General features: G+C 43.9%; 1 protein-coding gene across 3 annotated transcripts; it reads right to left on the bottom strand.

Annotated features, from left to right (window-relative positions):
- Nucleotides 1–53: 53 nt before the first annotated feature.
- On the bottom strand, nt 54–22,173 carry gdpd5a (glycerophosphodiester phosphodiesterase domain containing 5a). Of its 3 annotated transcripts, none has more exons than XM_060057236.1 (17): nt 21,563–22,173; nt 15,479–15,653; nt 10,211–10,314; nt 9,612–9,705; nt 9,235–9,294; nt 8,709–8,807; nt 8,174–8,267; nt 7,720–7,865; nt 7,298–7,380; nt 6,683–6,833; nt 5,155–5,376; nt 4,467–4,612; nt 3,840–3,987; nt 2,792–2,874; nt 2,481–2,495; nt 1,620–1,732; nt 54–1,078 (listed from the first exon to the last, which is right to left on the bottom strand). In XM_060057236.1, the coding sequence occupies exons 2-17, from the start codon at nt 15,593–15,595 to the stop codon at nt 993–995; spliced, it is 1,761 nt and encodes a 586-aa protein (XP_059913219.1). In that variant the 5' UTR covers nt 15,596–15,653; nt 21,563–22,173; the 3' UTR covers nt 54–992. The 3 variants fall into 3 exon arrangements, with proteins under 3 accessions (XP_059913219.1, XP_059913218.1, XP_059913220.1); XM_060057235.1 differs by having other exon boundaries at nt 5,146–5,376; XM_060057237.1 differs by lacking the exon at nt 2,481–2,495 and having other exon boundaries at nt 5,146–5,376; nt 21,563–22,172.
- Nucleotides 22,174–22,541: the final 368 nt, after the last annotated feature.

Here is a 22,541-nt window from a genome sequence, read left to right on the forward strand (position 1 = left end):
ATAAGGCAGTATGCTGTTTTCATTATGTCTTTAAAATGATGTGTGAATAAATCTTTACTTACACAAAAACACTTTTAATTATTAGTTTTCCAGTTTAACAACATAAAATATATATATAAATACAGTACCTCTTTTATTGGACTAAAATACAAACTTTTACAACATCCTAAGAATTCATTTAAGAAGGCAGCCTTGTGAAAGTTAAAATATGTAACATTCACTATATGAACTGGTCATGGCATAAGAGAACAGAGGCCAACATTTTTAACTGAAATGTCATGGCTATGGATTGATCAAATAATACCGCCATCACTATCTTCGACATTCACATCAAAATGTGTCAACAAAGTTAGCATAAATGCATAAATCCAAGCCATGAAAATCCTCTTAGAGGGAAACATTAAAAATACACAGGAATATTTACATTGATTTGAAATACGGAGCGATATGCAATGCCTTCATTCTGTTATAAAAACAATAGCAAAATAGGTGACATGGGAAAATATAGCGAACCAATACTGATATAAAGCATCTGTAAGGGTCACTCAAGCGAGCACAAATTGATAGGTTTTTCGTTGATTACTCTACTGGTAAACCCTATTGTAAAATTGCTCTCTAACCTCCTACCTAAACTTATGTAGAACTGCAAAGCAGAGTGTGACTAGCTCAATCCATTTAAAGTCTCTAAGAATTAACATACATTACCTATTTACTGTTATTGAACCATGAACTGTACAGCTTGTAGCAATACTCGATATGCAAATCGGGAAGGATCGCATTAAATAACAAGTAATTACAGTCCTTATAACTGAGCTTACATTTAATGTCGCCATTACAATGTACACAAGCCAGTCAAGACAGCAGAACCTGGTACAAAGCCAGGTTTTGGGCAGTTAGAAATCTCTAAACAGACAAGGTATCAGTTAAATCCTATTCAAGTAACCTTAATACAATGCCATGAAAGTAGCATTTCTTCCTCTGGTTTGATATATTCAGTGGCCACCACATGAGTAGCTAGCATAGCCATTCTCCAGGTTGAGGGACAGATCCTCCGTGCTATTCAGCCCATTGTTGAGTTCTGGAATGGAAATGAGATATGATATTTTTAACACCATCAATATTAAATAGTCCTGAATGACGCGGCTCGCTTGAACAAACATTCGCTATGATAGGGCCTCGTGGCGACTTCATCACTCCTCTATGATACTTAATTGAATTAATTATTTAAATAAACAACTGCTACCTCTGTATCTTAGTTTCAGCAAGTCTGCACCTAACGTGTGGAAGCTCATATTTTGTTTAATTTCGAATAGATCTTACTTATTAGAAGCTGTTATGCATGCAGTATGTTTAAGGCCTTGCAAGTTTGAGTCTAGGAGATAAACATGGAGGAAGTGGTGCTGTCAGTCTGCTTACAATATTGCATCGGGGTGTACATTCCGCCCTCTAGTGGTAGGTAAATGACAGCGTTAATGCTAGAGTCCATATTAGACACTACACATTTAATAGCTATATGAAACATGGATAAATTAAATACATTGTGATTCTAATAGCATTAGAATCCCTGATGGCCCACACAGAGCTAACTATAATTGGAAAGTAAAAATAAAAAGGCGTACCTGAGAAGATGAGCTTCTCCTTCATGACGTTGACGTCTCGACTGGCCCGGCGCGTCACGGCGCTCAGCATGATGTGCTCCGGGTTGTAGTTCTGCATGCCACTCATCTTCCATCTGTCAGACAAACACACACACACACACACACACACACGCAATGCAACACAACACGTGGAGCATGACACAAAATACACCAGTGAAACACTACACCACAGATCTGTGTCATCGTTACAACAATTGTCATCACACTGCATGTTCCTACAGGAGTTTCTTACAATGCAATAAAATACAGAGTTGAGGGGGGGGGGGGGGGGGGTGGAGCTAGGATGTTAGTGGTGGTGGGGGAGGTTTGGATACTGAGGTCATATCCACTTAATTCAAGTAACATAAATGTAAAAACATAAGCAGAAACTTTTCATTCAACATTTTCCACCACTGTAACGTGTGTGTGTGTGTTTTGAAAACGTTCTCCAAAAGAGGACTGATCTGAAGTATGATGACGTATGTTTGTGTTTGTGCGTGACCGAGACATCAGTGGCTGGCTGAAGTGTTCCAAGAGACTACATGAAACGTCAAAAATGTGTTATATAGTGTCGATGGACGCCGTTTTGAAAACACTGGTGACAACACTAGAAAAACATTTAACATGTGAACAATGTTTCTACAGTAAGCTTTTATAGTGTTGAGATGATCTGAGACCCAGGAACATTACCGCACCACGGCACAGCGGAGTGCTAAAGCAAGAGCTGGATCACTAGAATACAGGGGCCGGGGGGGGGGGGGGGGGGGAGAGATAAGGTGGGGGTGTGATGGGGCGCAGCACCAAGCACCAAGGAAGAAAGACGAAACGGCGAGAAGCAGTTACCTGATCATATGATAGCTGACAGGCAAAGCACAGAGGAATAGGGTAAAGAAAGATAGAAAGAACAAAATAAGAGAGTGAGAGAGAGAGAGAGAGAGAGAGAGAGAGAGAGAGAGATAGAGAGAGTCAGAAAGAAAAAAACGGAGCATGTGACAAACAGGGAGTGAGGTGAAGAAGAGAAGAACAGAAAAAATCAAATCAAAGGCAGAACGATCAGTGAATGCAGTGGCAGACAGACTTGAACGAGGCCAGGGGCTGACACCGTGACCGCTATCTGGTGGTGTGGAGTGTGGAGAGGGGAGCCTCCAGCTTACTTTTGGAAGGAGAAAATCACCAGCACGACGGCGATGGACACCAGATCCGACGTGATCCAGATAAAGCAGTAAGCACTCTGGCTCTGGGAGACAAGAGGGAGAAAAACAAACAGATTATCAGCTCACACACCAGTGGGGTTTATGGGGTGGTGAGGGGACCATAATCCCCCGGTTATATGAATTTGCTGTTGCCCCTCCAGATAGAATAGCTCTCTGACTAGAGCAATACTTCAAAATGTATATCATAAAGACATTTCTTTCCAAGTTGTCAAGCTCCATGGACCTACTGTCATTTTGACGGTTGATTCCCCCTAATTCACTCTTTGTTTTAGAAAGCACGTTGTTCAAAAATACAGCCCAACGTCAAGATGAGTTCAAGGTGCGTTCAAGGGGCAAAACCACAAGCTCTATATATGATAATGCCCATTTGAATTAAAATTTGAATATCTTGCTCTCTCTCTGTCTCTGCCTTTCTGCATGACCTTGCATGTTGAGTTGTGCATGTGTGTGCGTGTGTTTGTGTGTGTGTGTGTGTGTGTGTGTGTGTGTGTGTGGGAAGGTGTGTGTTTGTGTGTGTGTGTGTTTGTGCGTGTGAAGGTGTGTATGTGTGTGTGTGTGTGTGTGTGTGTGTGTGTGTGTGTGTGTGTGAAGGTGTGTGTGTGTGTGTGTGTGTGTGTGTGTGTGTGTGTGAAGGTGTGTGAAGGTGTGTGCGTGTGTGTGTGTGTGTGTGTGTGTGTGTGTGTGTGTGTGTGTGAAGGTGTGTGTGTGTGTGTGTGTGTGTGTGTGTGTGTGTGTGTGTGTGTGTGTGTGTGTGTGTGTGTGTGTGTGAATGTGTGTGTGTGTGTGTGTGTGTGTGTGTGTGTGTGTGTGTGTGTGTGTGTGTGTGTGTGTGTGTGTGAAGGTGTGTGTGTGTGTGTGTGTGTGTGTGTGTGTGTGTGAAGGTGTGTGTGTGTGTGCGTGCGCGTGTGAAGGTGTGTGCACGTGTGAAGGTGCGTCTGTGTGTGAGGGTGCGTGCGCGTGCCCGTGTGCGGCTGTGCGTGTTGTTTACCATGAGCCAGATGGGGTAAGGCACCTTGCGGAGGTCCTGGGGGGCGTCGGAGGAGACAGAAGGCACCCCGCTGCACCACAGGAGGGAGTAGAGCCAGGCCTCGTTCACCGGGTACACCGTCACACTCACGTTGTTGGCCAGGTACTCCCTGGGCGGCGGGGCGGGAAGCATAGCATCACGCCAGTACAGTCTGCTGGTGTTTTAGGCTGACTTAAGAAAAAAAGCTAGCAAAACAAAATCGAATTCATCGGATGCTGCGGTGCACACAGGGTTTTAGAGGCGCACTCTCTGATTGGTTCAATCTGGTTCCGTTTAATGTGACCTGATCAGGCAAGGGAGAGGGAGATAATAACGATTCTGGCGGTTGATTTTTACTCTTTGGCTACCTTTTAATTTATCGATTAATTGGTTTGGTCAATTAACTGGTAAACAGGCATCCTTAATGGGTCGTGTGCTCCGGATAATCATGTAGTCATTGCTAATGTTTATATTTTTAAAAGGCAGGGAGAAGTGGATTCCCTCCAATGGCAGAAGATCATCTCACTTTAAACACTGTGATTAACTCAAGTACTTCGGACGGTCCATGAAACAGGGCCCTGGCCTCCGAGGCTGTGTGGACGGTCTTACTGCAGCTCTCTGTGGCTGGCCTTGCTGTAGTGCAGCGTCAGACTGCTGACTCCCCTCTGCCTCATCTCCTCCAGCGACAGCAACGCGTCCGCGGCCTGCTGCAGCCCCCGCACGCGGCCCCGGTCCGTGTCGGGGGTCCACGTCACCTGGGGACAGCAGATGGTGTCGTCAAGCACCGGGACATGGTGTGTTACCGATGAGGGCGGAAAATAAAGAAGGGAGAAGTATGTGACTTTTTTTAAAGAGTCCTCTGGGAGCTCTCACAAGTCTAGCTGATCACAGAGTTATAGTCCAAATATATGACATTAATATGGTTGGTATGGTTAGTAAGCACTGCTTAGTTTGCGGTCCTGAGATCCGAATGATTTCACTCATTATACATTTGCAACTACTGAGACAGCAAACTGGAAATATTTCCAGTATTTGCAGTTTTACTAATAACACAACAAACCCTTAATTACCAATCCTATTCGCCTTGACAAGCGAAAACCGTCATTAAAACACGTCCTATGAGGAAAAGCGGTATAAATAAGATATGGTTAAATACACTTTGTCAATCCCTGGGAGGGAACTGGAAGCCCCCACGTACATAAATGACACGGAGACCCCAACAGAGCAGACACACCCAAAGCAGCCATGATGTGTTATGTGTGTAATAGAGGGGGAGGGATGGACCTACAATCCTCACCCTCTTCTGGGGGATGCCGGAGCGCTGGATGACCCAGAGGGTGTCCATGAACCAGCTGCGGTGGCGCGGGTGCTGGGGGGGCGGCCGGCGCACGTTGAGCAGGGCCGAGCGGTTGGCGCGGGCCGCCAGGCGCAGCATCTCCACCAGGGGGCACACCGTCTGGTTCCCCGCGCGGCCGCGCTCCTTGGCTGACAGGGAGTCCGCCGTCCAGTAGGGGTCGCTCTGACAGTGAGGGAGAGAGAGGGGGGGAGAGAGACCCAGAGAGGGAGAGAGACACAGAGAGGGAGAGAGACACAGAGAGAGGGGGAGAGAGATCCAGAGAGGGGGAGAGAGACACACAGAGAGGGCGAGAGAGACCCAGAGAGGGAGAGAGAGATACAGAGAGAGGGGGAGAGAGATCCAGAGAGGGGGAGAGAGACACAGAGAGAGGGGGAGAGAGATCCAGAGAGGGAGGGAGAGACAGAGAGAGAGGGGGAGAGAGATCCAGAGAGGGAGGGAGAGACAGAGAGACGGAGAGAGATCCAAAGAGGGAGGGAGAGACAGAGAGAGAGGGGGGAGAGAGACACACAGAGAGGGGGAGAGACACACAGAGAGAGGGGGGGAGAGAGACACACACAGAGGGGGAGAGAGATCCAGAGAGGGAGAGAGACCCAGAGAGGGAGAGAGACACACAGAAAGAGGGGGGGGAGACACACAGAGAGAGGGGGGAGAGGCCCAGAGAGGGAGAGAGAGACACAGAAGAGAGAGGGGGGGAGAGACACACAGAGAGAGGCAAGGAGAGAGACACCGAGAGAGGGGGGGGAGACACACACAGAGAGGGAGAGAGACACCGAAAGAGAGAAAGAAAAAAGAAAGAGAGAGAAAGAAAAAAGAAAGAGAGAGAGGAAAAGAAACAAAGAAACAAAGATTTGAACCTGCTTTCTTTTCCTGCTCATCAATCATACAAATTATGAAATGGTTGACTTGAATGAATACAAAAAACCTGAGGATATCAGTTTCAATGTGATATCTTATCTGTATGGGTAGTTCAACTTTTGAAGCATTTTGTATTGTAGTTTTCCACGAAAAGCTCTCTATAATTAATGTTGGATTCAGTTATGTAACGTTATCCACAGTGGAAGCAGAGACACTCATCCACGCGTTTATTCTAAACTAGATCACTAGGTTCTCTGTTGGACCTTTTCCACTCTGCAAAACTCCTAACTAGAACCATTAAATACTGTCTCAGTTTTAGTGTGTTGCTGTGTTGGGGACTGGGTGCCTGGACACCCCTGACGCTTTGATAATTAAGGGAGTTTTGCTCACCCTTTGGGGGTAAGGGGCTGTCATCAATATATGACCTGTCAAGCCAGAGACTGAGCAATACAAATATAATTGACCTGACCTGACCAGCCACTGTGTGAGGCCTCAAATAAAGGTGTCTAGTCAATGACCTAATAAGACAGAATAATGAACATGCATCACAGGGCAGATGCAAAAGAGAGGGGGCTCTCTCCAGAGGATAGGGGGACAGGATGAGTGAGTGTACCTCCAGGAACCACTGTCCTGCGTTCAGAGCGCGGAGGTCGGTCCAGTTGAAGGAGGAGGCGTCGTCGTGCTGCCGGGACGGGAACACCTTGCCCACGTCCGTTGTTCTCCGCAGGGTGTCGTCCCGCATCAGGAAGGGCACGCCGTCCTCACTGCGGGACACGCAGCATCACGGTATTAGATAGCAATGATCCGTTGTTAGGAAGGATGGTTCGGCTGATTAGGCGATAATTGACATTAGCAGCAGCCTTCTGATCTGATAAAAGAGAAAATGATCTGACGCATTGATCTGATCTGATTTTAATAGCAGAAGAAGAGATCGATGATTTGCCTGGTTATCAAAACCTCGTCAAGCTGGACATCGTCGCTACGGCATCATGCATTAAAGCCAAATTATCTTGACTTAATTATTGGTGGTTATTAATGACATTATTCGTCACTATTATGAATTACTACCTTCATTAAGGGCCCACAAGGTGTTGCATTCTACTGACATGAATAATAACGCTGCCCTTGTCTGGAGTTCACCCCTGGCTGTTGAACCAGGCCGGATTATGCTGTGGTTACGGTGTTATTGATGGTGTTGTTATGGTGTTGTTAATGGGGGGCCGCTGACCTGATGGTGACGTCCGCTTGCAGGGAGCTCACCCCCTGCTGCAGGGCTCTGTTGAAGGACACCATGGTGTTCTCTGGAGCCAGCTGGAGGCAACACACACACGGGAAAGAGGGTTACTGGCACACGTTTTAATAATATCTATAATAAAAAAAAAAAAAAATACAGTTAAATCAGTTAAAAAATCAGTTAAAAAATAAAGCTTAGATAAAAAACAACAACAATATTTTATAAAATTGTATTTCTCAAAATAGGCATTTCAACATTCATCAGTTTAGAAACATACCTAATAAAACGGAGTTGTTCTATTTACCGACGTGCCTGAACCCTTCTGTCGGGACCCTGAGCCACTGAGCACCCTATGCTACCCCTAGTATCAGCGTACCACCACAGGACCACAGAGAGCCGGGCCGTTCTGGGCTCACCATGGGAGCGCCCCGCCGGCCGATGATCTCGGGCCGCGGGGCCAGGCTGTGGCTGTTCATGACGCAGGGGCACCTGAAGGTGAGCGGAGCCAGGTAGATCAGCAGGAGGAGCACCACGTAGATCAGCAGCACCATCACCTGGAAGTCTGGCGGGGTTTGGGGGGGAGTGAGGAGGTGGAGCCAGAGGAGGAGGAGGAGGTGGACGAGGAGGAGCAGGAGGCTGAGTAAGGTCGTCACCCAAATAAATGATAATACTTATTTAAACAATACGTTGTTTTAATTGTTATTAATTAACGGTTAATAGAGTAAAAATGAAACTGAAAGGTAAGTAAAGTAAAGTTATAATAAAGTCACACCTCCAAAACACCAGAACTTTGACATAAGAGGGTATGTTTAACACACGAAGAACATGAAGATGAACGGTACTTGAAATGGAGACCCATAACACACTTACTGGACCTCTCCCTGCGGACCACGTATCCCGCCACCAGCCAGCCCAGCGCCGTGAACACGGCCAGGGCTCCAAGGTGCAGGAAAGGTGCTGTGGACTGGAGGCATGAAAGGTAAACACAGGTAAACAGGAATGGGTGTGGATTGAACTGTATGTAATGAGTTATTGTGTAATAAGCATTTACTAACTATTTCTACTACTTAATTAACAATGAACTATTGGTCTAGTAATCATTTACTATTGGTGTTCATTTTAACTATGGTATTAACTAATATATTATTTAATAGGATTACCCTAAACCTGACGCTAACCCCTATTCTAATGTTAAATAATAATGCTAATTACTGCTTTAACTAATGTTAATTAATTGTCAAGTAATGCACCCTTATTGTAAGGTGTTACCCAAACGTCTGTAGTTTATTAGTCGTAACTAAGTTCCGTCAATAAGGTTGAGTCTTTTCACTTGACTTGTATTTATAATGTTGACGAGGGTCTGCTGAGTGACATTAGAGTTTTTTTATGTTTTCATCGGACTGACCTGCAGAGATATGAGCAAGATGGCCCACTCCTCGCCCCACACATCGTCCACGGTAACCACCCCTGAGATGGTGGTGAGCAGCGTGACTAGAACGCCCACCTATTGCCACCAGAGAGAGAGAGAGAGAGAGAGAGAGAGAGAGAGAGAGAGAGAGAGAGAGAGAGGGGATAAGAGAGAGAGAGAGAGAGAGAGAGAGAGAGAGAGAGAGAGAGAGAGAGAGAGAGAGAGAGAGAGAGAGAGAAACAGAGAGAGAAACAGAGAGAAACAGAGAGAGAGAGAGAGAGAGAGAGAGAGAGAGAGAGAGAGAGAGAGAGAGAGAGAGAGAGAGAGAGAGAGAGAGAGAGAGAGAGAGAACAGAGAGAGAAACAGAGAGAAACAGAGAGAGAGAGAGAGAGAAACAGAGAGAGAAACAAAGAGCAAAAGAGGAAGAAAGAGATCACCAATGAGAGAGTGCTGAAGAGTATTTAATTAACATCTAATAATGAAAGGTAAATGTCACGGTCTGAAGGACAGATCATTGAAGTACCTTATGCACCCAGTAGAGGTTGAGCTGCTGGCCCAAGGAAATATGGAAGCATGCTAGAATCTGGAAGGATAGCAAAAGTATACAGACAGTTTGTTTCAGTGAGGTGATACCTTGAGCATCGCCAATATAAATGTAATTAGTTAGTTAGTTACAATTCTGGGTCACTGCTGGTATGGCTGTGTTGTGAATCAAAGCAGTACCATTGCAAGGAGAGGCACAGAAAGGGTTACGTCTGTCTGACGTAGGACTCTTTCACGTGAGAAGTGAGAGCACCAATCACACGATTCCGCTGAGGATCTATTTGAACCTATTTAACCTGCAATCGTCACTGTAATGTGCTTGTGATAAAGGCGTCTGCTGAGTGTGTGTGGTATTACCGTTAGGATAGAGACGTAGCTGAACCCAACAACACTGTAGGCCAGGATGAGAAACGTGTCATCTCGCCACTCTCCGGAGCGGTTGTACAGCAACCTGCAGAAGGGAGGGGAGGGAAGAGGGTGGGAAGGGAGGGGAGGGAGGGGAGGGAGGGGAGGGAAGGGAGGGGAGGGAAGGGAGGGGAGGGAAGAGGGTGGGAAGGGAGGGGAGGGAAGAGGGTGGGAAGGGAGGGGAGGGAGGGGAGGGAAGGGGGATGGAGGGAAGGGAGGGGAGGGAAGAGGGAGGGTGGGAAGGGAGGGGAGGGAAGGAGGTGGGGAGGGAGGGAAGGGAGAGGGAAGGAGGGGGTCAGTCAACTGTTGGAAACGTCGTAAACCTGCCTAAACAGCTTCAATATTTACAATCATTAATTATGTATTTATGAATAATAATAATATTAAAAACATATCTAAGTATTTGATATGGTGGTTATCTATGCCATTAAGGTCAAATCAAAGGAAAATGTGCATTACCTTGAGTACGTGGACGTATCAAAGCCCTCTCCCCCTCCCCTGCACCAGTAAAGAACCGACCTAGGCAGATGATGTGTTTTTGTTTGACTCACCAGTTGAACTGGTTGTAGTCGTTGTGCGCCACCAGCCAGAAGTAGGCCCAGAACAGCAGCAGCAGGAAGGAGCTGAACAACATGGCCGTCCACGTGCACTCCCACTGGACACACGACCACGACAACAAACACACATAATATCATGTCATCAAGACTTACTGCAAGGAGGCCTTGTTATGAAGTCATGTTGAGGAGTTGAGCAACATCGTCGAAAGACATTATGGTTAAAGGGGGATATCATGCCACCAGGTTTGAGTGTGATTAGACATCACAAGCCGTTTGGTGGCTTGTGATGGCTAATCACACTCACTCACCTGGTGGCAAAATATCACCCCTTTAAGATTAGAACAGTATTTTAGCATTATCTTGTCAGGGCGCTCGAAACCCAGCTGAAAATAATACAGGGATCGATTCTCCGGTCTGCTGGTAGGCATCCTCAAGCAAGATGCCTTATCTGTACCTGGTCATTAACAACATAGATCTGTATTTACTTGGTTTGGCCAACAGCATCTGTTAAATGACCAGCTACAAAATAAGGATTCTCACAATGCGTGCTCTTCAACCCAAATGTTAAGATATTAGGGGGATAATCATAGCACATTAACTCCCTATAAACACATGCCGCACTTCTCACCCAGGGTAACAATGCCATCTTATTTTATCTAATTTGATCTAAGTGAGGTAGAATTATCATACCCAGCCTACAGTATCAACAAAAAGAGTACTGGGAAGGATTAATATTTCGTTTTTTGGTAGTAAATCATGTTGTTTAAAGCTATGGTCTGTTGTGGTGTGTAGAGCCATGGGGTCGAGCTGGGAGAGCAGTGAGTTGGGATATGCAGTGGCTCAAGGACATGTGCCTGCAGTAATTGATAGGATTAGTTGCTAATGCCACCTGGAGCAAGCTGAGTGTGTGTGTGGTGTGTGTGTGTGTGTGTGTGTGTGTGTGTGTGTGTGTGTGTGTGTGTGTGTGTGTGTGTGTGTGTGTGTGTGTGTGTGTGTGTGTGTGTGTGTGTGTGTGTGTGTGTGTGTGTGTGTGTGTGTGTGTGTGTGTGTGTGTGCGTGCGTGCGTGCGTGTTTGTGCGTGCGTGTTTGTGTCTGTTTGTGTGTGTTGGTGTGCATGCGTGTATGCAGGGCCTCATCAGCTCTCGTTGAGCATTGATCAGCTTTGCGTCCTCCCTTCTACAACAGTGCTAATATTAGACACCTGGAAGGTGAGGAAGTCATGGCTAACACCACCGTGAAAATTGAAGGGGGGGGGTTGAATTGAAGTGGCCGTAGGCGAAATGAAATGACTGCATTGGTAGATCATGAATCTAATGCTAAAGTCTGAAGGGAGTCCGATGAAAGGCATTACATGCAGTTGTTCTTATTTTCATGATGAAAGCATGAGGCGTAAACCGCCTCATTAGTTGGCCGTAGTTGGATTGGTTTACGGGTCCTCAGTCATGTTTTCTCTTAAATCCTTCAGCGAGGACAGTCGGCATGACTCAATGCCCCTACACTTTACTTGGCTCCCTAGCTTATAGATTTGTTTTAGATTTAACCTTAACTCTGTATGATTCATGATTTAAGAGTGTTTCATGATTTAAGGCTAGCATGATTGATAGGGTTCAATATTGCATTGGCGTAGGGGTCACCACGTCATTAAAGATAAAAAGCTTTGGCAGCAAGGTTGTTAGTCCTTGAAGAGCAATCTGTTTAGTGAGAGTAAACACAATCTCTTCGTCTCCTCAATAACCGCCATCTACTGAACTACATGCATCCTAAATCTGAACACGCTGTTTGCCTTTGCCTGCTAAAACACAACTTTTTCCCTTCACTCCATTGATGCAAGTTACGCATGTATTCAAATATAAGTGAGCCTTTTCCATTTGGTGGTAAACATTCCTATGAAAAATTAGGCCCGTTTATTTAATTTGTTGACTCAGAAGATAATTATATAGCTTTTTGTTACAGCAATGTAAACAGGTTTCACAGTTGCATCGCACTGTAATTATCCGCTCATGCAGATTAGTATTTTGGCAATGGCATGTACAGAGGAGAAAATAATAGTTTTAAGTTGGGTCTGGGATTTGGCAGTAAACTTAATTAGATAAAATGTACTTTGGCTTATAATTTGATACATAAATAATAAAATAAAGCGACAAGGTTTTTGATACAAGCTACAATTATCTCGAAAGAGTCATTGAGAAACCAAGAAGCAATAAAGTTATAAAAACAGAGGCATCAGCGGTACATATGGTCATCTGTACATTGTATCACTTGGGAGCATCTGGAAAATTAGATTCCATTTACAAACACTAAAGAACACAGCGCGGTCAACTTACATTTAGGGTAATTAGCCGATGCTTGTATCCAAAGTTGAAGCGACTTACCGTAACTACTAAAAACACCCTTATGAACACAGCATTGTCAACTTCTTAATAACACAGTAATGAACACAGCACTGTCCACTTATCATGCAAAAACATGGATTGTGTGTCGATTGACGGTAAAGGAAATGTGCCAGGATAAATTGTATGCTACAACCTGGTTCGGGTAACAAAGATGAGGCCAAACATGAGAGCTGTTTAAATTCTCTCGATGCTAAGGAAAGGTGCTTCAATACTCCTTCCCGTATCTCCTTTAGCATAGGTTACACTCAACCCTCCGTTCCGAAAGGAAAGGGGGTAATGCCAGCCCACAATTCCTTGCGGCAGGAACCTCTAAAACTACTCACTATTCAACCATTCACGAAAACAAACGATCAACATGACAAATACTTTTAACACAATCCTACTCATTGGGATTTATGTCCATAAATATGAGTAGCAGGTGTGTGAGCGTGAGCAACCATTATCAACGGGACAACTACTTTGTTTCTCTTTGTGATTGGTAGCCTGTATTCCTATCCTAGCCCTTCTGTTTCAATTCTAGTAGTAAAGTACAATTCTTCGCTGTGTTGTCCATGTTGATATAGCCTGCGTGAAACAGCATGGTTAGAACGCACAGGCAAAAATATCTCTGTGCGGCAGACCCCCCCCCCCCCCCCCCCCCCCCGTCCATAATGTCCACATCACACAATGCCGTAGCTGAGGGTTAGTGCAGTCGGATTCTCTTAGCACCGCCAATGTATTTTCCTCAGTCCTTATGAATGCCCTTTAACATCTTTCCTTGATCTTGTGACGTTTCCCATTAAGGTCAAAGGTTATGACCTAACTTTTTGGACTATCCGACTGCAACGTTACATTGCACCCAAAAGACACAAGCAAACCTTACCAACACATTTAAAAAGCACAAACTCAAACCAAAAGGGAAAAAAACGGAAGCCAAACTGCCAGTGTGGGAATAAAGAGTGAGTGGGTGATGTGGTACACCTTATAAGGCCCAACCTGCACAGGTGCACCACATCAGCTAATGACCCTCGTAGCTCCGCCCACTGGCTCCATGCACATATAGGCAAAGCAGCAGTGGACAGAAAGAGGCCGTCACATGTTTTATTTATGATTAAAGTCTAAAAAAGGACTGAAATATAACTATTCAAGGAAAGATGTCTTTTATCAATGGAACCCTTTCTTTGAATTTAAGATTTATTTTATAACTGTTTAATAGTACAAGAGGCTGCCAATACCTTAAATGACAAAGAGAGAGAGTGAGGCAGCAGTGCAGTCAGACATTTTACTCCTAACACATCATCAGTGCCCGGGACACACATTGGGTGAATGGAGTCATCCCGGGCCCGACCCGCTTTGTATTTAGACAACTGATTGACGGTGGGTTTGGTACTGCATGCCCAGTCTGAACACAGCTGGACATCTGGCCTGGAGAAAAACCCAACACTCCACTGATTATACTACTGTCATGTCGCATCAATAGTGCTCTACCATTGAATGGGCCTGATAAAGATAGTGCCCAGTCTTTCAGTACACTTGGGAGAAAATAGTTAGTTCTCTTGGAAATTTACGGGCAGAGGGTTGTAAAAATGCCTGCCACCAGCTTCTTACAAGAGACCTGCACACATTTCTAATAATTGAAATCTAGATTTTCACCCGAGCTGAATAATGCCTCGCTTAATAGCAACGCTTTTTGGTTGTGTGGGCAGGCGGAGCCTTGGTCCAGATCTGTTCTTCCTTTGACAAAGACTGACCTATTTTAGGGCGCTTACAGAGCCAAACAAATGGAAAATTCTTCAATTATTTCCAAAAGGTGAACAGGATTCAACAGTATGATGCAGATTTACCCTGGCCTCGTGTAAGATAAAGGACCTACATGGCCAGCAACATTAGTTTCTCTACGCAGGCTTAATGCCACTCTGTTGACACTTACCCTTTAGATTCTAGACTTTTGTATAATTCAGGGCTACGATGTGGCTGCTGCATAACACGGTGAGAACAAAATATATATTTACTGTATATTAGTTAATAAGAAAAAAGGTAAAGTGGTTAACATCTTACATCCAATAATTCCTGGATCTGCGATCCCAACACTCTAAACCTGCACGACATGTCCGATTAACAATTACTTGAGTTAAAAGGCACATAATCAGGACTTCACACACGTCCCTCTTGAATTCGACACAGGGGCTTAGCTTTCTCCACGCCACTAAGGTAAAGCTGCTTTCTCCACTCTTCAATGTAAATAAACTTAAATTAGCTCAAATATTGGCTTGCGAAGACGTGAAGGAACAATGGTGCAGGCATGGTGCACCTGGAGTGGATGGGAGGAGGCCCAAGTACTTTGCTTTTGATATCTTTTCATTTGGTCAATCTGAGGAGCTGTAGTGTACATCTACATTTGGTTATTTATTTAGCAGACTCTTGAATCTGAAGTGACTCACAAGTGAGTCACCAGTGACTCAAAATTGGACTAACCAAAACAAACAATTATGTTCCACCAAGTTTCTAAAAAAATAAATGGACAGAGGAGTGCAAAGAGGCTATAGATATCAGAAAGGCGAGGTTAGTAGAGGAGACATGAGAATGTAATAGAAAAAGTATCCTTTTGACTATATATACCAATATTTGTCCAGTGTAAAGTTTACAACTTTAGTTTCCATCGTAACAGAAAAGGTCATAAAACCAACCTCACTGAACCCAACTCTCTCCCTTACCATCTCTACAGCTGTACCTATATCTGGATTCACTCTCTCCCTTACCATCTCTACAGCTGTACCTATATCTGGATTCACTCTCTCCCTTACCATCTCTACAGCTGTACCTATATCTGGATTCACTCTCTCCCTTACCATCTCTACAGCTGTACCTATATCTGGATTCACTCTCTCACCTTAGAGCTGTCATCGTGGGAGCGTTGGTAGCGTTTCCAGCGGCAACCGTAGATTCCGGTCACAAAAGACACAAACACCTGCTTCTCATAGACCTGCAAGGGTTGGTGTTTCACCATGCTCCTTCAGCCTCGACCTGCCACCAGTCCAGTAGCATCCCACACAGGACAGGCAACTCTGGAGGAAAGAAAACCATTACGTTACAAAAACGATGCCCTCACAAAGATGGACTCCAAAACCCACAAAGAAGACAGGGAATGCTAGGGTAAGGAAATGGTTGAATGCAAAAACTATTCCCTTACATTCCCACACAGGAAAGGGAACTTGGGGGGAAAAATCTGTTAATCATAAAAACTGTTCCCACACAAAGGAGGCCTCAGAATCCCTGACAGGACAGTCCAGTAAGCATCCCACACAGGATAGGGAACCCCAAGGAAAGGAAAGTGGTTAATTACATAACCTATTCTCTCAAAGATGGACTCCAAATCCCGAGACAGGGAACCCTTGGGGAAGAAAGTGGTAGATTACAGAAACTTCTAAACGTTGCAAATATCATTTGAAGGACATGATATGATGTTGTTGAGTTTTCTGCCTTATCAAGGTCTAGATTGATCAACTGTCGAATAAAACTGTTCATCTATTGGTCTTATTGAAAATTGTTGACCTACCTAATTGGTCTGCATCATATTTTCAAAAAAGTAACAATAAAGAGCCAGTGTATGAGCTTAACAGCTTGTTTTGAAGTTTCTCCCTTTAATATTTTGAGTGTTGTACACGTGATTAAACACAAACAGAGAAAAATGTTTCTCTGTCTTCGACATTGGCCTTTCCTCATATTCGTGTGTCCAAATGTAGGCCTCCGAAGAACAGTCCAGCATGTTTTCTCTGCCCTGCCTCTACCCTGGACTTCAAGGTATCACATGAACATTGTTTACCATGCAGTTGCTCTTCCAATATATATCTTTTAAGTCATATCACAATATCTCTTCATATTATTATGAAACTCTAAATGAATAGGTGGACTGCCCCGAGCCTTGTTTTGGGTAGCAGCAGCTGCAATAAATGAGGCATAAGCAACCTGCTATTTAGCATGTCTGACATCTCTTGGCATTTGCAACCTATGAAAATAATAAGTTCTACTGTCCACGCAGAGCCAGTCGGTCACTATCTGCAGGGTTTAAGAACCCCAGAAGAGTTGCTAGACGGGCAGCGGTGCAGGCGTAGAGAAAGGCCAGCATGTTGCCTGGAGAAAATGCCGGTTACCATGGCGGCAAGAACAAAAATGACCATGGGAGGAGAGATAATCCCACAAGTTTCCCCTGGTGAAAAACAACTATTCCTGAAGAAGAACGTTGCCGTTTTGAATTGAGAAAATCTAGTTCTGTTGGAGATGGCATGTTTGTTGTAGCCTTAACTTGTGCAGCTCATCTAAATAATCAACCTTTGGAAGTACATCAACTGACAGAGACAGACAGTCTACAATTCAAGGAATTTGTGATTTGCTCCAGCCTGGTTTACAAAGAAGTCAGTTACTTAAAATTTCAACCTTCTTCAAGAAAACATGAAGAAGCTGGATTGACTTGATAAAAAGATAGAGCCATAATGGCCAAAAAAACAAAAAAAACGTTGGAGCAGCTGTCTAAGCAGAGACCCAGCCCCTGTCAACTCCGATGGGCCTATGTGGGTCAAAGAGTCCCCTCGCTAGCAAACACAGACTTCCAGAATTAAAGTAAATGTTCACTCCTTCAGGTCATATAAGGAAACGAGAAGAGATCCTTTTTTTCAACAGATGCAATAGCATTGAAATTAAAGAAAAACAAACGCTTTATTCTATACAATCATCCCAAGAGGTTGATTTTCGTTTGATGATTCCACAATAAAAAGATGGCAACCTTTAAATGGCAGATACAAAACATATTAGGGAAGAGTAATTGATAACTGTGATTTACAGTTTAAATAAATGACAGCAATCCCATTTATACAGGGTCTGTCGGGTTATAAACCATTGATGAATGACATTGAAGACAATTTGAGGGAAGACTATGGCTGGCACAATAAATGCTGGGATGTGTAAACAATGTGGCGACATGAATAAATCCATGTAATTTATCGCTGTGATAAGATTGACTCAGCGTCTAACACGGAAACCACTAATTGGAATCCCCCAAGACTGCTGAGCGAAGTCGGTGTTACGATCATTCATAAATCAAAATGAATAACCGATAAGGAAATGAAATATCCTTTTCCAAGATGAGTTTTGCAAGAGGAGACCAATGAATAGGCTGCTGCGGCAGCGGGACCCAACCAAGGATCAAAGACCCAACCAAAGAACGAAAGACAAATTTTCATGCGGCCACTTCCCGTCCGTTAAATAGAACCAACAACAGTGGTTCTGTGTCATTACCACAATCAGCGAGAGGGTATCAGCTCAAATATACATAGTTCTTACTTCTGTGGCAGAAACTCCATGGAAGAAAATTGGAAGACAAAACCTATAGTAAATCTTGTATATTTTGCTGATCAATTGAAACCCTGTCAATCGGCTTAGATGTGTATTGATTTTGAAACTCTCAAGGGAAAGGCTGTCCTGGTGTTTATCTTCATGTACAATTCCCAATAAAACATTCAAAACAGATTCTTACCTACGCTGGTGGTAAGTATAGCTGTGGCTGCCCAAAGACGCACAGCAAAACATTAAAAAAAGGCATCCTTTTTGCTTTTCCTCGCGATTCAGTAATTTCAGGGAGCATGGGGCAAACATCTGATAAGACAAAGCAACCGAAACCGGGGCATTTGAAGCACCTGCCTAAGACACAAAACCCTCCCTCTATAGCAGGGTTCCCCAATTAGTTTTTCCAGAGGGCCAAATTTGGTCAAACATGCCATGCCAAGGGCCGAAATGTCGTTTAATTTTTCTAATTCGCCATTTGTATGTGCAAATTTAGTTAATTTATATAATTACTGTTTTAGCGATAATGCAGGAGGGCTAGATTAATTAGGTTTAAATAGCATCCAGCTTCGACTGGAGGGCTTCAATCGCTTCGTACATGTCAGCAACAGTGTGGTTCTTGCCTTGTAGCTGCAGGTTAAGGTGATTCAGATGAGACATGATGTCACACAAAAAATTAACATCTGCCAACACCTTGGCGTCAGCCCGCCAGAAATTCGCGGGCTTTTGGGCTCTGCAGGCTGGATAAAAATGACACAAGTTCATCACGCAGGTCGCACACCCTCTCCAACACACGGCCTTTACTCAGCCAGCGAACATCGTTGTGCAGCAACAGATCTTTGTGTTCAGCTGACATTTCCTCGGCACCTGCCTTCATAGCTCCACAACTTTTGTTTAGATTTTTTCCTCTTGATTTAAGATTTCACCAGCCATGTGAATTGCACATTGTTTAATGAACTCTGCATCAGCAAAGGGCTTCTTAGCTTTATCAAGCGTCCAGGAAACATGCAATGAAGCAGCTGTTGCGCTCTCTTGTGCTGATGCCGTTTTGCATATGGTTAGAACTGACCGCTTGTATGATGTCAACATGCTTGCAATCTTTTGTTTGCGTTGCTCAGATGTTTCTGGGAAACTTCCATTAAAGCTGGCAGCATGCAAACAGTTAAAGTGTCAGGTTGTCCGATTTAATGACAGCCACGGTCTGCTTGCATATTAAGCATGTCGGCTTTGCGTTGGCATGGTCCGGTAAAGAAAAGCAATACTTATCGGTCCATTCAGTTTTAAACTGGCAGTTCTCCTGGTTGACCTTCCTTTTCTTGGCAAATGACATGTTTCTTTCATCAATTTTCAATCCGTTGATTTTTGACAAAGTTGTAATTCCCTGGGATGACAGACGGATAGCGGGAAAGTGACAGCATGCGGCGGCTACTCTCTGGCGTGTGACGCTAGTGAAGTTGAAAACGCACGAAGCACGTCATTACGTATGCATGCAGTAACGTCAACGGTCAAGTGGATGGTGTGGGCTGAGGGGAATATATAGCAGACCGCGCAAAAAAAAAAAAAGATAACATGTGACATGTGGGTCTGCGCGGGCCGGACATTTGGCTCTCGCGGGCCGGATCTGGCCCGCGGGCCGCTAATTGGGGTTCACTGCTCTATAGATTAAAAACAATGTATTATATTAACAAATTAAAAATGACATGAAGACCAGTCTTCACATGTTAAACTGAGGCCCTGACGTCCTGTGGTCAGTCACTAAAGATCCCATGGCACGGTTCGCAAGACTTCGGGATTCCTGGTCAAATTCGGAACTTGGCCCTTCTTTCTACCAACATGGCCCCCTAATCGTACCCGGAACTCTAATGGGATTGTATCATTCCACAGCTCTCCACTGTGATAGCCTAGCCAGTGCGTGGTGAGTGTTCTGGTGCTGCTTACTGGCTGATGTGCATCACACCACACTGGATGCTCCCAGTGTGGTAGTGGATGAGCTGCCTGCCAAAAATTGTTGTATGCTTTTCAACATGCTTTTCATTAGCCTCAATTTGCATATGCAAGGAAGACCATACTTGTGAGGAGGAGAAAAGTTTTGCTCGATTCATTTGGGATATCAGTAATCACAACAATTCATCCTGTGAGAAAGGTTGAGCCTATCGAACAGAACCCTTCGGTCTCGTCAGGTTCCAGCTACCGATCGCACCTCCATCTCGTCATTGGTTCAGCTTTCCTCCTGTTCAACCCCTCTCATCTGCCAGAACTTCAGTAAAAAGGCAGCGCTGCCTTACCAAAATAGAATGTACGATTTGGTTCATCTCCAGAAATCTCCATGTTTCCGGTGACTAATGTGACCGCCTTTGTTAATAATTTAATAATCCATTAAACCGCAGCCATCTCATTTGTAAATGGCTTTAGCCCACAGAGCAAATGTCACATTCTATAATTAGCTTATAATATTTATCATTGCCACCTTTTTCTGGATTCTTCCCTTCATTCATTGCGTCATAAAAGTATATATATAAAGGCGTAATCATTCATTCATTATGGGTTGAATGAACATTTTCCTGGCACTCTTTGCTCTGGCACTGTGTGCTAAGCATCATGGAGAGAATATTTTTTCCACCTTTACACATTTTCAACAGTTTCTAATCACCTGGTTTAACACTACACTATATATTTTCTTCGATAAATCAAAAGATTGTAAAGCCCATTTGAGAGGTCTGGCTCTTTGAAATTGGGTGTGGAGTTGATACATGATATGGTGTTACAAAATCAATTTATCAAGTTTTAACCCTTGCTGTGATTATAGGCTTACTTGACCCTGTCTGCACATCATCAGCAAGATGATTGACTGTTGTGCACAAATTACTTAAAAGCGAAGGTGATGGATAAGATAGGCATATGTGATGTTGAAAGCAACTTTACAATGTCTGAAATGGTTGTAAGCAAAGTCACTTATAACTAAGATAGATCAGAACATGTATGTAATCTAGCAATACAATTTTAAGAATGGACTTTCCACATACAATACAAAACCATCAGCCAATCAGAGTCTAATTTATTTAATGTCATTAATGCCATTAAACTGAAGTTACAACCTTATCCCTATGAATAGTTATGAAGGCTTTTCTTCCGATTGTTATATTGGGGTTGCATGACCTCCCTAGCCATAATTGTGTTACCATGGTTACAGTAGACTAGATCCAGTAAATTGAACCTTAAAATGCATTTTTGCCTATTTCTGTTAGCTTTCCAAACTAAGGTAATGTAGCCTATGTATTTATGTGCGATTGGATTGATTGGATGTGAAAATAAACACATTAGGACTGATAGATAAGTTAGCCTGAAGGAATGATGGTTGATGGATGGATCAATACGTTGGAAAGACAAGGTATAAAATATCACCATTATGTCAATTTATTATAGATATAACCATTAACTGAAGGCTAATATCGATAGTTAACTGTGTAGGCCTACCTACAAATCCATCAGACATTACAAAACCAAACACTGTAGGCCATGTTAAACGACAGAAACACAGATGGACTAGAAGGTAATCCCATAAACTACGCACACACACACACATACACACGCACGCATCCAGACACAAACGCACAAACGCATACACGCACACACTCACCTTATTTTCACGAATGCGTCTCTGCTGAACGCTGTTAAAAACGGCTTAATTATTGCTCTTCATTACCATTCAAATCGAAACACAATCCTCCACAGGGTTTAAACTTAAAAATATAATTTAAAAGGTCTTCTAAAGTTTCAGCGCCGCGACGTGACAACAATCCAACGGAACACATTAGTTGACTCAATTTAAACTACAGCGGCGAATGACGAAGGAATGTGCGCTTACATTTCAATAATCAATGTGTTCGTATTGAATTGTATTGAGGAGCACCTAGTTATTATACTTTGCAAAAGTGTTAGGCGAAAAAAAAAGCCCCAGCGTTAATCCTTCTGACACGCGTGGGTGGAGCTCTTGAAGAGGCGATATCTCTGTGGTCTGACACAGTGAGTGGAGGAGGGCGTTCTCCTCCACAGTACAGAGGCCGTTGGCAGGTGTAGTGTAGTGTCAAACAACCAAGTCCACAAAGGACGGTAGAAGTACCGTTTACACGTTGTATTAAGCAGCCCGTTCCTGTTGCATTAAGTGGACTTCAAACGATATCCAATTTGCGTCAACATCTATTTATCAAGGCTATTGCTGGCTATCCTTCCGCTCCCTAGGCTGTTTAGATCCCTCCCAACACCCTGTGTGTGTCACCCGGGGTCACATAACGCCGCCGATCAACTGACGGACGGTTCAAACAGGGGAGCTATTCAAGGCTCAGGAGATGATACCGTTTTTTTCAGAAACATTATATTTAACATATGTTTTTAATATATTGCGTAGATCTACTTCTGTATGGGTTGTCAGCAAGTAATACTTGTCCATTGAGTAACACTAGAGAGCAGCATTTATTTTGACTGCGCAGCACACCTTCTCAATTTCTCCCAGCAGAGGGCACCATATTACATTTTTCCTTTTCAATTGTCAAGGGATTGGGTGGTTCACCAGCCTGGGAACCAGACGAATATCGCGATGTTTCATTTGCTCTCAAGAA

This window comes from Gadus macrocephalus, chromosome 7 (genome assembly GCF_031168955.1).
Source record: "Gadus macrocephalus chromosome 7, ASM3116895v1".
NCBI classification, from domain to species: Eukaryota; Metazoa; Chordata; class Actinopteri; order Gadiformes; family Gadidae; genus Gadus; species Gadus macrocephalus.